Source organism: Coturnix japonica, chromosome 4 (genome assembly GCF_054131305.1).
Source record: "Coturnix japonica strain WE chromosome 4, WE-NBRP24, whole genome shotgun sequence".
In the NCBI taxonomy this organism is placed as follows: Eukaryota; Metazoa; Chordata; class Aves; order Galliformes; family Phasianidae; genus Coturnix; species Coturnix japonica.
In genome coordinates this window covers 27,982,294-27,996,812 of record NC_140666.1, presented here as the reverse complement: position 1 = coordinate 27,996,812, position 14,519 = coordinate 27,982,294, and the positions used below count along the sequence as shown (strand labels likewise).

Below are 14,519 nucleotides of genomic sequence, written 5' to 3'. Positions count from 1 at the left end.
CAGGGCAAGTGCCACTCCATCTCTAATTAAGAATTCCCTATTGGGACAAGATAACTACTGATTTCTAAACTTAATTCCTCCAGACATCTATGCATGCTCTGAGGTTCACTAATACCATGTGATTTTCAGACAGAACATCAGAGAGGAACCCAGGTGTAAAGATTTTCTTCCTTTATAACACTCACTACACAGTGTATCTTTGAACAAGACATTGACATGCATCCCTCCTTGTTATGAAGCATATTACAGAATGCACACACCCCCACCTCACAGAACTGCTCTGAAGACTTGAGCTCGTAAAGCCCTTTTGAGGATGAAAAGCACTACATAAATACTGAGCTCTAAGCTTGGGTATGTGGACAAGCTGCGCACATTCAAAGTAAAAACCTTTCTAATAACATCCATCTGCATCTTGAATACAAGTAAAAAATTGTCAGACAGCCTGTCAGTGATCAAGGCCTTCTCATGCAGCTCACCCTACTGTTTGGCTGCTGGCCAGCCTAGAGAGCCCATGGAGGAAAGTGGCTCTGGAGGAAGGAATGTGCACATTAAGCAGAGGACAGCTTTTCTGAAGGGTGAGAAAAATCAGGCCAACACCCTCAGCTGCCAAAGCCCTCTCTGGTACATGGAGGAATGAAGCAAGACAGAAGGGGAGGCAGAAACCTCAGTAGGCAAGGGCCTGCTATTCTCATTGAAGCCTGTATGCCCTAAAAGCTGAAGTAGAAAACATCTTTGCATCAGGATCAGCTCTGCTTTGCATTGAGGGCATCTCTGTGGAGAGGCAGGGAGAAAGGAGGCAGGAATTTCCTAGGAAGTCAACCAAGAAGGCATATCAGCCTTCGGTGTTAGTGTTGTCATAGAGCCCTTCCCAAAAGTCTGGGGGCCAGTACAGTACAGCCAGAGCAACCCAAGGAAGCCTGCCTGGCTTCTTTCCTCCAGTGCTTCATGCACACCTTGAGATGCAACAAGGTTTTATTAAGTCACATACACTGAGATTGAACTAATAACATGAAAATGTCTATCATATATTTAGATAATTTAATCTAGAAAGCTTTCTAATCATTCATTAAAATTTTACACACAAGAGATTTCTCCACTAATAAATCATAATTTACATTTAGATAGTACCTCTCATTCTAATAGCTTGTCTTTATTGAGAAGTTGATTCCAGTCATGAATCACACGTTATCCTTCATTCAAATCCCTGACATAGCCAAAAAGCTCCGAATTAAATATTTAAGCAGCTTTTAATTCACATTATCTTGTACCAGATCAATTCAGCACAACTCATCAACTAACACAATCAATAATTTATGTGTCTGCAGTTTGTCTGCATGGGGGTTCTGTCAGTCCTCATGCCTCCTCCTGCAGCTTGCTTGGAGAGCCCATGGAGAGCTGCCAGCTTGGCCAGGGCTCACCAGAGCATGCTTCACAGAAGAGCACAGCCCACTAAAACAATGACTTGCCTGAGATCTCCAGGGTCTTTTTTTAAACCAAGCTCAGCCTTGTCCTAATAACTAATTAACATATTCATTGTCTGCATTGCCTTGAGGCCTGCCTCCACCTCAGCAACACATTCTCCATGGAGGCTGTGTGGCCCAAGGCAGTCCTGACACTTGCCATGCTGCTACTCCAAAACTGTATTCCATCTTTCCATCACTTATTAGTTTTTATATACAAAATATACTTATGTCAGTTAGATGAGAGGATTTCAGTCTCCTAAATACATGCATCATTGACTGCAAAAGCAGTTTATTATAAAGGTGCATAAGAAAAATAAAAACTCTCTTTTCCTGTATGCACACAAGTTGCACTAGAGGAGATTTAGATTACAAATAAGGAAAAACTTTTTCTCTCAGAGAGTGGTCAGGTGCTGGAATGGCTGCCCAGGGAGGTAGTGGAGTTGCCGTCCCTGGCAGTGTTCAAGAGGCATCTGGATGAGGAGCTATGAGATATGGTTTAGTAGCTTGTGGTAGCAATGGTAATGGGAGGACAGTTGGACTGGATGATCTTATAGGTCCTTTCCAACCTTGTGATTCTCTGATTCTATGCAATACCAGCTTAAGCACACCTACCAAAGTACAGCATCTCATGAGGAAGTACAACACCTCTTCATCTACACTGACACTGTAAACACCTAAAAGCATCCACAAAGGTTTTTAAGAAAAGAGCAGATGTCACACTGACAGATACAGTTTACTGCTAGGGTTGTGGTAGGTTGATGGTTGATCTAGATGATCTTGGTGGTCTTTTCAACTATAATTATTCTAATTTGACAAAGACAAGAGATGGATGAAGGATGAAATCAACAGCAAGTCACAGAGTACTGGGACCTATCAGCACAGATGTTGACTGAAGGTTGCACACAGCAAAGCCGTGGACTCATTGGGTGGAGGTTATGTTGTTCTCCCACCCTTGCATGACAGAACATGAAACCATCCAGCTACAGGGCAGATGCAGGGAGGAGAAGGAGGTGTGAGGAAAGGAAGCAGGCTGCAAAAATGAGAGCAGCCAAACCAGACTGGGAGGTGCAGCTGAAGGATCAGGAGGAGGAGCCAGGAGCAAAATGTGGTTGAGCAAGTAAACTCGTGGTGATTCAGAGACCAGTGTCCACCAGCTCACTCAGAACATCAGAATTTGCTATAATCATGCACAGACAATCATCCCCAGTCATGATCTCTGATACTCTCCATTGCCCTTTAGGGAAGGCTGGCACACAAATCAGAGCTGTCATGTACATAGGTTGCTCTGAAAGTAACATCTCTTATTTATTTCCATGGAAATGACAACAGCTACAAAGAGTACAAGAACACTCTTTGATAGAGCAAATTCTCAGCTACAAGACATTATTTTTCAACATAGTAACCACCATTAGTCGTGCATTTTTTTTCAGAGATGAACAAGAGCCTGCATGCTGTGCTCATAAAAATATGCATCAGTGGAGATGACCCACTGTCACTACTACTGGAACGCACCACTCACCCCTCGCTGTGCTCACAGCCACTGTTTGGTCTCCAGAAACATTCAGCAAGCATCAGTGAATGCCAGTGGGTGCCATTTTTTCCACATGGAGGATTTCAATGACACACCTTTGCTCCATAAGCAATTCCATGTCAGATGCCATCTTGTCAGACTGCTCCCTGCTGTTATCTGTCAAACAAAACAGGATATGGGTGGGAAGGTTTAACCTGTACTGCTATAACACTAACATTTGCCTCTGACATGGCAGGCCAACACAACAAAAGAAGAGGTGTTACTTTCAGAGCAGCCCTCATATGGTCAACAAGAATGTTTAAAGAGCTTTCTGTTATCCTTGATTTTTTGTTAATTAGAAGTTTTATCAGCTAAGATGTGGTTGGAAACACACTAGAAATCTCTGCTGAGCATTTTAAATATTACACATATTGCTGTGGCAATGAAGATTTGTTTTACTCCTCAGCAGTCCTTTGGGATCACACACACAGGAATGGCTTGTGCCCTAAGGTATTGACAAAGGAAAGAAAAAGAGGAGACAGCAGATGGAATCAGCAGCTGGAGTATCTGCAGAAAATAAGGCAGCTCTGACAGGCGCGCCAGCAAAGCTTTTGTCTGGGAGTCCTATTCTGTCTCTTCTGCCATCACAAAAATAAAGAAATAATAATAATAAAAAATTACTGAGTGAATCTGAATCAGGAGAGACTTTTCTGTGGTGTTGAAAGACCAGAATGTCCTCATGAGACCACTTTCATCAAGTGAAGCATCCTAAAGATTCACAAGCTCTGTTACCATCATTTCATTCCTAGAAATCCCTGAAAATGAGGATCTTTACAACTCTTGTTTCTTAATGATGCATCATTATACTTGTCAACGAGTAGTTTACAGCAGATTTATTGCACCCAGCAAGACAGAGGCAGCCTCTCTTGAGGTCAACTATCTGAGCACACATGCTGGAATCATCTCCAGGAGCAGCACCAGAGGCCCCAGTAGAACCCAGGGGACAATACATCACAATGTGCCCATGCACAGAACCTGCTGGAGGGGCCAGCAGGCCACTGTCAAGTGATCAGTGCAGCAGCCATGGTGCAGCAGAGCCATGGTGCTACCCAGGCAGGGAGAGCTCCGCTCCCTCACGGAACCAGCGGGTGCCAAACACTGTTTGAGAGCAGAATGGTGTTCTCAGGTAGGCAGCAGTGCCAGGGGATTCAGGGCATGCAGCTCCAGCAGGGACAGGGCAATGCTGGTATAAGTGATAATAAGGTAGATGAAATAAGGACAAGAAAGATGCAGGTGCCAAAAAAAAAAAGTTACCTGGTGCCACAGTTTTTCTTTAATCTCATAGATTGCAGAATGCCTAGAGACTAGCAGAGGGACCCCCCGCCCCCCCTTTTGCTGTTTACATTTCTCATACCAAGTAAGTACTGAAGTATTTTTCAACCATACCATGCACACATGCACAGTTGGAGACAGTGATGTGAACTGAAGATGTTTTCCATTTGGAGCTTTTGTGCTCCAGTCAGCAGTTCTCTTTCATTACTTAAGAAGTGTGCCCTGCACCTGCATATTGATGGAAAACTCTCACAGAACTGGAGGAGGGAGCACGGATCAGTTCTGGGGGCTGAATGAGAACCTCCTGCTGACAGCAAGCCAGGATTCCCCACTGGTCCTGGTTAGCGGCACTTAGCAAGATGTCTCCCTGCTACAACTCCATTTGAATTTCAAATGCACCAGTACAAAAGATCAGGCTCAAGAACCAAAAGGGTTGGACTGAAAAAAAAATGTACCCTTATGAACTGAATCTGAATTTGTCTTGGAGCCTGTGTTTCGATTAAAGCAGTCGTCTGTGTATTTATTCACACTAACAATGCTTTTTGAGTTATACAAATTTAGAGACCAATGAATTTCATTGCACTTGTATCTTGTAATATAATTGCACAATATAATTGTACAAATGACTTCAAATTCTTTCTTTCTTAAACGCTAAAATACTACAAAGAATATTTAGATGACATACAATGTATTAAAATACTTACATTTCAACATCACTGAATATATGTCTATATTATAGTTACACACTGCTGTAACTTCTGCTATCGAGTTATAAGTCATGAAAATATACGTAACTGCAGTTTGGGGTCAGATTAAGAACATACATAATCTAATTCCCTTTCCAAAATTGCTATGAAATCTCATTCACAATTTTTGCTCTACAGCCACTTTGTAGGGAAAGGTGACTCAATGTAGCTATGAACCGTGAAAAAGGTTTCCCTTTGATGTTTTAAGTCTATTCCTAGCAATTCACTTCTAGTTTTTGCTCTATGAAATGTTGTGATTGTTCCTTATTCACCTTCTTCAGAACATATATTATTTAATAGCCCTGCTGGTCATTTCTGAGAGTAGGACAGAATAAAATGTATTCAGGCTTCATGAAAAAGTAGTCAAAACCACTTGCCCTGATTCCAGGTTACCATTAATTTTCAGCTGGTAAGGGTAATGGACTGGCACAGGTGGCTACATACACCCACAATTACCTTTTCTCATTGTATCAGATCCTTACACAAGAAACCAGAGCAACACATACTCCAGTACTCTATCAAAGAGATGTTCTATTTTTTTTTATCTAATATCATGAAGTTAATGGTAAAATAGTTGTTACTCCTAGAAGGTAGTGGATTATTCTCTCATAGGAGCGTATGTTTTCTGGGGAAAGCATTTTTTTCCTGACAAACCTATCCTGGAAAGTGCTTTGGACTCTTCATGCTGACTGCCCTTAATTGAACAACGCTGCAGCAGCATTGTGTGACAGCAGCATTGCTCCTGGGAGGGATCTCTGCCAGGCAATTCTGAGACAAGAGTAACAGCCAAGGTTATTTTTAAAGCACTAGAAGTAACTTAATCGTACCAACATAATCACCAATCAAGAATGCACAGCTTGCTATTAGTGACACCGATATCTTGTAAAATGAAAAAGCAAGCAGCACCTGATTATTTATGATGTTCTCTTGCTTGTAATGGAATAAGCATGTTATTACAAATTCACAAGTTAGCAGATTGGTTTAAAATTAACATATTATTCACACGTATTATAGGACTTGTAAGTTAAGGAAGCAAGCAACTACATCTCCAGTCTCTAATATTCCAGACAGGGCTATGATTGATGTGTTACTGTCAGTGGTTTAAAGATCAAATTATGAACTTTTTAGAAATTACCCTACCTCCCGAAAGATAAAATAGAATTTATTTCTGCTACAGTGCCTATGAGTTTCTTTCTTCTGATTTCAACAAAATATATTACTCTTTTGTCATGATCTAATTTTTACAGAAGTAATACTCTCACATACCTCCATAGATACATCATTGAATTTCTATTGGTTCAAGTCTTGTCTCTGGACTCATCCAGCAAGCCAAAGGGCAAAGGGGGTTTGTCACTGTCATATAGCCCCAGAAACAGACTTCTCAAGGAAGCAAAGATGATAAATCAGATAAAATAAATCAGATAAGCTTGATCTAACAGGACTTTGTGCTGTAAAGAATCCTGATAAAAAAAAAAAAAGCTTCAATAAGGAGACTGAAAAGTAAAGTTAGCTTTTACTTCTGCTGTCTTCCAGCCACCAGCTCTGAATCACATTTAGTAGCAAAAGCTAAGACAATAAAAGCAGAGTTTAGTGTTACTTGAGGTATGCTCTGCTGATATATTTACCTTTGGAAGACACCTAACAGAGTTATTAAGGTGATACTTTTTGTGTTTACATTCTTCATTATTTCTATCATCTTAGCATATATACAAAGAAGGAAAGCTCTAAAGAAGCAGCAAGACAGTACAAGGAACTGATGTTGCATGCTCTGCACAGAGTGAGAGCAGTTCACAATTAGATGGAAAGACTTAGGCTGCCCTTCCACACCACCTTGCTCTGCTGCTGGCTCTAATGCCGTGCTTGCAGGCAGTTTCACTGGGGAGCATCTGCACCTGCAGAACACAGCTCCGGGCACTGATCTCCTGGGGATGATGCTGCCCTCAGCCCTCCTGACCTCCTGCCCCCAGCTCACATCTCGCTCTGTTTGTTTTGGCACAACTGCTTCCCTCCCCCGAGGCCACATGGAAAATGAGATCAAGGAACTGATGCAAGTTAAAAATAACCAGGGATAAAAACAAACATTTACTGTGCGGTTAAGAAACAGTTGCTGCAGAGCTTTGGGTAGACGGGTAGGCAGGCAGAGCAGCTGAAGCTGCTGGAGAAATGAATGGCACGTGGCATCAGCCCAGTGCTGGCATCGTGTTGTGATCTCTGGATGCTCCTCAGAGTGTGGGCTCCTGCACCAAACAGGTGCATGCTGTTTGCTTCTGACTCTTATTAACCAAGCCTGGAGGTTGTTTTCTTCCTCTATAAGGGGTCAGAAAAAAGGCCCAAAAAATTGTGAGGCAGGCACCCTGCTGCCTGTGCTGTCCCTTAACAAGTGCTTTAGGGCTTAGGGCTCTGCTTTCTGAGCTGCTAACTGCTCCTGCACACTAGAAAGCACCTTCAGCTCCCATGGAAATCAATAGGATCTGCTATAGACACATATCCTGGGCCTGGTTTTGCTTTTTATTAAGAATTCATGAAATAGCTGCTCCAAGATAACAGCAGGTGCAGCTGTTCATACTGGAAAGGTGTTGCAATGCTGCAGCAAAACTAGAACCAGGAATTCTTTGCACCAGAAAAAAAAATCCACACATGGAGTTCATTTGATAAACCTAATCAGACCAATGCTGAGAACAGCCTGTGATGCTGGGTTACTGTTCTGGTCACGTTAAAGATATTCATCATAAAGTGATGTTTCTGACCCACTTTCCTCTCTGAAATCCTGCACAGAATATGTTAACTAGATCTGCCAGGAGTGGTAATCCTAACCACCAACTTCAGCCGGTCAAGTTATTGTTGTCTGGAGGTTATTGCCTGGCCAGCAGGATGAACTGCGCTGTTGATGTTGCTGAGAGAGTGGGAGGACACCAATTCCTTAATGGGTTTTATAAAGCCAAGCAGCAGTTCCCCATTTAGCCATGATTATGTTCTATGTGCTTTTAAAAAGGCCCTACTAGAACATGTGGTTGCTGGGAAATGAAACTGCTAGGAGTGACCTGATTATTTATTTACATCAAATTAATAAAATTTGATGCCCTAACTTATAATTAATATTTCAGCAGTAACCATGAAGCAAAAGGAAAACTAGCCTCAGAGTTATTTGAGTGACTATCATTCGTAGCACCCTCTCTCCCTCATTCATCGCTCTGGAAACATAACCACAGCTTTCTCCAAAACCTTGATCAAATAAATATGCCTTTCACTATGACTAGAGAGTCAGTGCATCTGGACCAAGCAAGGCAGCATACTGCAGAGACTTCCAGTCTCCACAGAGCACAGGATGCCAGCAGAGCCTCTCTTTATCTGATCAAGAATAGCTAGCTGAAATGCCATTGCTAAGCCAAAGCTGTAGAGAGGCAGTCCCTCAGGAGTCAGGCCAGGGTTTTTTTCCAGTGACAGATATATTCCATCTTCATCTATATTAAAGGAACATCCTTAATTGATTTCTTTGTTTATTCTTTCCCTTATTCTGCAAGGAAGGATGAAAGTCTAAACTCCGCTTTCTGTATAACAAGTGTGAAGGCAATCTTTGCAGGGTATTAATCACACAGCAAGAAGCACTGAGAGACCACTTAACTCTCTATAAATTACAATTCTATTTCTACAGATTATCCAAAGACATTGCTTCCTCTAAAGCCTGGACAAACAATAACACAAGAAATTAGTGAATTGGATGGAATCTCGTTATAAAGGTGCCCTTCCTTGGTAACGCAGCCAAAACAAAATCATCAGCCTTTACTGGGAGACTAACCTGACTTTTAATTGGGCTGGTGTGGTCTTTGCTCCGTCTCTGCACATAGTGATCTATTTTCAGTTAATATGGACCCTGAGAAGACATATGGCTTGGAAACGAATCCCTTGCCTGGGAATAGGAGTCAAGTATTATCTGCACTTGAAAGTTCAACTGGATTAACATATAATTATAGCAGCTCTTCTGGAATAAACACTTCACAAAAGGAGTTCCTTTCCATTGCCATTTTGCTTCATTTCCAGTAGCTGCCTGGAGAGGAAACTCCATGTGGAAACTCACTCTTTGTTTTGCAACATTATTTTTATTTTCTGCTCCCTACACTAGTTTTGAGAATATTTTTATTCACCCTCAGATTGGACTGGCACAGCTTTATTAGCTAAAGCAGCAGCATAAACATCAGTAGACCAACAGGGAATTCATTTCTTTACCAGCAATGAAATCATCTGGCACCATCAGTGGCTGCTCTAGTAGGAGGATGTCAGAACACTTCTGTGGTTTGTCCTTTTAACAAAAAAATGCAGCCTGTGGCTTCTCCAGAGGCCCAAATCACACTACGCTCAATGATCTCTTTCTGCGACAAAGTTTCAGGGATAATCCTCTAGTGTAAAAAAACTCTGGTTGAAGAGCTGCCTCCCACTGCAGCATTAAATATTTCTAGACATTTCCAGGGTTGGCTTGCTGTTCCTCCCCCCCCCCCCCATAAATGTACAACAGGTTTTTGCACCTCAGATGAAAGCCTGTGTGAGGTCTATTTCCTGAATGATGTGTGGCGAGTAAATCCTTACAAAGTCCCCTTTACAGAGGCAATGGTGGAAATGGTAACTAGCCTGTCCCTTCAGTCAATCCTGATCTTTGTAACTGAATCACACTAAATTTGCAGTACTCTTTTGAAGCTATAACCAAAATGTTTTGTAATAACCTTTAAGGTTGACACTGTCTTCATACGCTGAGAAGATGTAACAGCCTTCAGCTCAGGCAGTAAAAATATCAATACTAATCCCAGGCTGTAAATTGATGCTACAGGGATTTTGGTGATTTATGAGTTTCCATGACACTCTTGTGCCCTGTCTGCACAGCTGAGAGACACAGTTTGCATTCAGGTTAAGTTCCCAGCTATCTGGAACTATTCAGTTGCCAAAGCTGTTTTCTAAATACTTGGTTTACTTGTTTATAGTTAGTTGATACAGTTGACAACACCATCTTACGAAGTTCATAGCACTCTTTGCTAAGAGCAAAATTGCCTCCATTTTATGGGCAGTGTAATTGTGCTGTGGAGGCTACTGGCAAGCCTCAATGGCAATGAAATGCTGAGGGCAGATCTGCCTTTTTGTCCACTCTCCTGTTTCTCGATTTTTAGTCACAGAGAACTCAGTTACTCAGTCTGCCTGGGAGCTGTGTTGCCTTCCAGCCAAATGTCATGTTTAGAATCATAGTCATAGAATAGCTTAGGTTGTAAGGACCTAAGGACCAAATCCATCCCCCTGCAGTGGGCAGGGCTGCCCCCACCAGCTCAGGCTGCCCAGGGCCCCCATCCAGCCTGGCCCTGAGTGCCTCCAGGGATGGGGCACACACTGCTCCTCTGGACAGCTGTGTTAGGGTCTCACCCTCTGTGTAAAGATTTCTTCCTAACATCTAACTTAATTCTCCCTTTTCTTAGTTTGAAGCCATTCCCCCTCATCCTATCACTATCAGATGGTGTAACAAGTAGCTCCCTTTCCTGCTTGTAAGTTCTCTTCAAGTCCTGAAAGGACATGGAGGCCAAGAACGTGGAGTATGGGTTTGATTAGTTATTCTTATATTGTGCCTTTTGGATTTGCACCTTCCCAGCTGGAACATTTCACTCTATAAAATCAGATCCTTTCTTAGTTCTACACTATATTTCCTCATAGACACATCTCTGAATGACCTGAAGAATATCACTTAAAAATCATTGCACTTCATTATTTAAAGTGACTTTGTGCTCAATGACACTTTAACTTGACAATAAATTCAATAATAATGAATTAAAGCTACTTTAATTCTGGATTAGAAATCCTACTGTGCTTTAATTTAGTAAGCTTAAGCCATTTTAAATTCATATCTTCCAATGTGTGATCATTTTCTGAACGTTTGCATACATAAAAGAGAAATCCAATTGAAAATAACAAAAGGTTGCTTTTTACCAGAAGCAGATGGCTAATTTTGTTCCATGCCATGCCCCTTTTTCAACAGTCATGTTCTTAGGGCAGGAAAAAGGAATACTGAAGTGAAAAAACATTTATAACTTCCACTCCAGGAGACATTCTAACAAAAGGAACAAGTTCAAAAGACCTCCAAAGCAGAACAACTATATAACTGCTGCACTAGAAGCAAGATAAAGAAATATAAACCATTCTGAAATGGGTGAGAAACAGAAACAGTCTGGATAATTATTTTCTGTCTTTACAAGGCCCAGATGCTATACGTGATCACAGAACAAGGAGGCCTGAGGACACTCACTACATAGGAGCAACATCTCCAGCAATAGAAGGCAGCAGTGATGCTGCCTACTTGTGGCGGCCAGCCCCCTTCTTCCCACCTCCCATGTATCGCCGATGTCAGTACGCCAGAGAAATTGGGTGGGGAGTGCGAGAGCTCAGCTGTTTCACTTGGAGAAATCTCCAGAGCGGAGCACAAATCAAGGTAAGGAAGCCTTCAGAGACAAAAACACCACAGTGCCAGAAGGCAGAATAAAGTCCAGCTCTGTTTCCTATTTCATCCTGGATTGTCACTAGGGCAGAGATCATCCACAGACTAAGCAAGGAACAAGGGAGGACTCAGCTCTTTGATTAAGGCCTACAGAAGCCTCAAGTTATATCTTTGTAACATTATGCTTGAGGGTGAGCAATCTAACATGCCACAAGTGTCTGGTGTTTGTGCTGAGCCAGAAAGCCAATTAGAGCTTCCTGGACAAGGAGCACACCTGGTAGAGAGGACCCATCCCACATGGGCAGAAAGGTTAGGTGCTGTACAGTGACAACATAAAGATGGTAGTAAATATCCAAAAGGTTATTTACAAGAAAAACTCACCCATATGGAAGCCTTCAATCTGGCTGGGAAACACCAAGGCAATCTCCACCAAGGAGCAATCTCCAAGAGATGCTGCCTTAGTGGTGGTCAGCCCTTAAATGAGGTCTAGAGGAGGTGGAGTCAAGCTCCACCCCTTCCGGGAGCACAGCTAAATTACTCTCACCTGTGCTCCCACAGCTGACCTGACACTTGCCTCAGCTGATTAATCAGAGGTTCAGGCTGTAATTACCAATTTCCCATACAGGTGTCTTTTTCTGCACAGCCCAAAGAGATGTGCAGCCCTGGAAATAGCTATTGTGTTGACCATTATCTTCTGCCATTACTCAAAAAAACATTTACTGCTGAAATCAATCTGGAGCAAATCAGAAGTTGTGAAAACACAAATAAGGGCGTGAATACACTACACATACGCATAGCCTGGATGTATCAGCATATGCAAGTTCTATCTAAACACTAGGCTTTAGTGTTAAAGTTTAAACACTTGGCATTCACTGATGTGCTGTTGAATTCTCTTCCTTCTTAACAAAAAAAAAAGGGCACTGTAGCACCTTTGCATTGAGCTGTGTAGTCTTAGGAAGTAGCAGCTACTTAGGAAATAGCTGTCTGACATGAGTAAGTATATCCCAGAGGCAATGCATGTGCCACCACACAGTGTAAATTCCAGTAGCAGAGCCAGCAGACTTTAGCTTTCTGAGTTTCGTAAGAAGCTTAATAAAACTTCCTGACACAGCAGAGGGACAAACACTGATCTCCTTCCTCCAGAGGGAACGGCACAGAGCTGTGTCAGGGAAGGGTCAGGTGGGGATTCAGAAAAAGTTCTTCAGCAGAAAGCAGCACACATGGGACAGGCTGCCCTGGGCAGTGGGCATAACCCCAGACTGCCAGAGTTCAAGAAGTGTCTGGTCAACACCCTCAGTCAGATTTTTGGGTTGACCACATAGACCCAGGTGTTAGCAGTGATCACTAAGAGGCCACCAGGAGCTGAGCTTTGCTCAGCTGATCCCAGACCTTCCTGGGAACACCTTCCAGGTGTTCAAGGCCAGGTTGGATGGGGCCTTGGGCATCCTGATCTAGTAAACGTGGAAGTTTGGTCAACCCCTGATCCTTGAGGTCCCTTCCAACCCAGGTCATTCTGTGATTCTGCCTTGCCCCCTACTTTCTCACTTGGCACAGAGCAGTTAGGTGTACTGTAATAAAACAGGGATTTTCCTGCTGCAGCAGTCTATTAACAAAGGGAATTCTCCAATATAGAGTGAACTTTCACATAGTGAACTGGATGGATTTTTTGTTTGTTTTTAATAATTTACAGATTTTATAGCCTGCTTTGTATGCCAAGAGGGCTTTCTGTAGTACAAAAGTGGTTCAGAATCATTTTCATCACATGAAATCAATAGCAGATATAGATTCCAGCTCTCTCTGTCAAATATCTAAGCATTGTGAACACAGAATAATAATAATAAAAGTCATCAACCTGCACTGTTTAGTTGCAGTAAACAGCTTTTAGAAGTGTTTAATGGAAAAATAAAGCTTTTAGTTCATTACTTATCATAAAGTCTTTAACCCAATTACGCTAAAATCCAGTGCTTGTGCTTTCACTTTCCTTTATTTGATAGAAGCACTGTTGAGACCCTCTAAGCAAGTAACATCGAAGACAACCAGCCTCATCAGAGCAAGGCTTTCAAACATGTCATACAAAGTGCTAATTCGTAACTCACAATGCTTCTGCCACAGTGAACACCCCCAAATTTCTGAAAAATGAAAGCACGCTGCATGCTGAACAATGGCCTTAATGTTGTAACCATAGAGATGACACTCTGCAGCCCTTATTTATATCTCCTTGATTGCACCAAACAAATGCACTCTCTTCATAGACAAATGCTTTTGGTTTCTTGGGGGTGATTTCTCCAGACGATGTTTAAAATAATGCCTTTGTAAAGACATAAACGTTATTTTGTAGCACAGGGAACTTTTCAAGATAAATAATGCAGTAACATTTCTGACAGAAGAAAGACAACAATCAGCCAGAATAAATGCAAAGGGAATTCTTTAGTTACGATGACCAACAGACAGCACAGATACTCTCTTTGTCTTTGTACAAAAGAATGAAAGGACCCATTATTTGCATGTGGCCAATGAACTTCGAAGTACGGAGAAGGAAATATTTTGGCTAAACAAAACCAAAACTATTTTTCTAGTGTCGGAAAACCAAAATCACTCATTTTTACTTCAAAACAGATTCAAGAAATAACATTTTGAAACAGTTCTCACAACATTTTTCCTTTTTTTTTTTCCAAATGAATCTGTTGGGTTTTTTTGGCACAGTTTTGCTCTGCTCTTTCGCCTCTAAAGAGAGCTGTCTTTTGTGCCATGCAGCCTTACTGCACTAAGTTCTCATGCTCCTATTGAGTGATTACTATAGTAAAGCAAGTTCCCCCTTCAGCTAAGTATCATACACATTCATAGTTCTGCCTAAGACCTTACTAGTACTAAGGAAAACCACATATAATGCTGTGGTGATCAGCCATCTCCTTTGCAGGATGACCAAAGGCCAAATCCATCCCAGGAGACAACTAGACAACTCAGCCACTCTGTAACCCTTAATGGCCACAACAGAAGAGAACTGA

The 14,519-nt window shown here is 42.0% G+C and overlaps 1 protein-coding gene across 1 annotated transcript in view; it reads left to right on the top strand.

The window, feature by feature from the left end:
• The first annotated feature begins 4,006 nt into the window (after window positions 1–4,006).
• The window catches only part of SPMIP2 (sperm microtubule inner protein 2), a 36,153-nt gene continuing 25,640 nt past the window's right edge, over window positions 4,007–14,519 (top strand). The window contains exons 1-2 of the mRNA XM_032444047.2: window positions 4,007–4,159; window positions 11,276–11,508. Of these exons, the coding sequence (XP_032299938.2) occupies window positions 4,057–4,159; window positions 11,276–11,508 (336 nt within the window). The 5' untranslated portion in view covers window positions 4,007–4,056. The remainder of the gene's footprint in view (window positions 4,160–11,275; window positions 11,509–14,519) is intronic.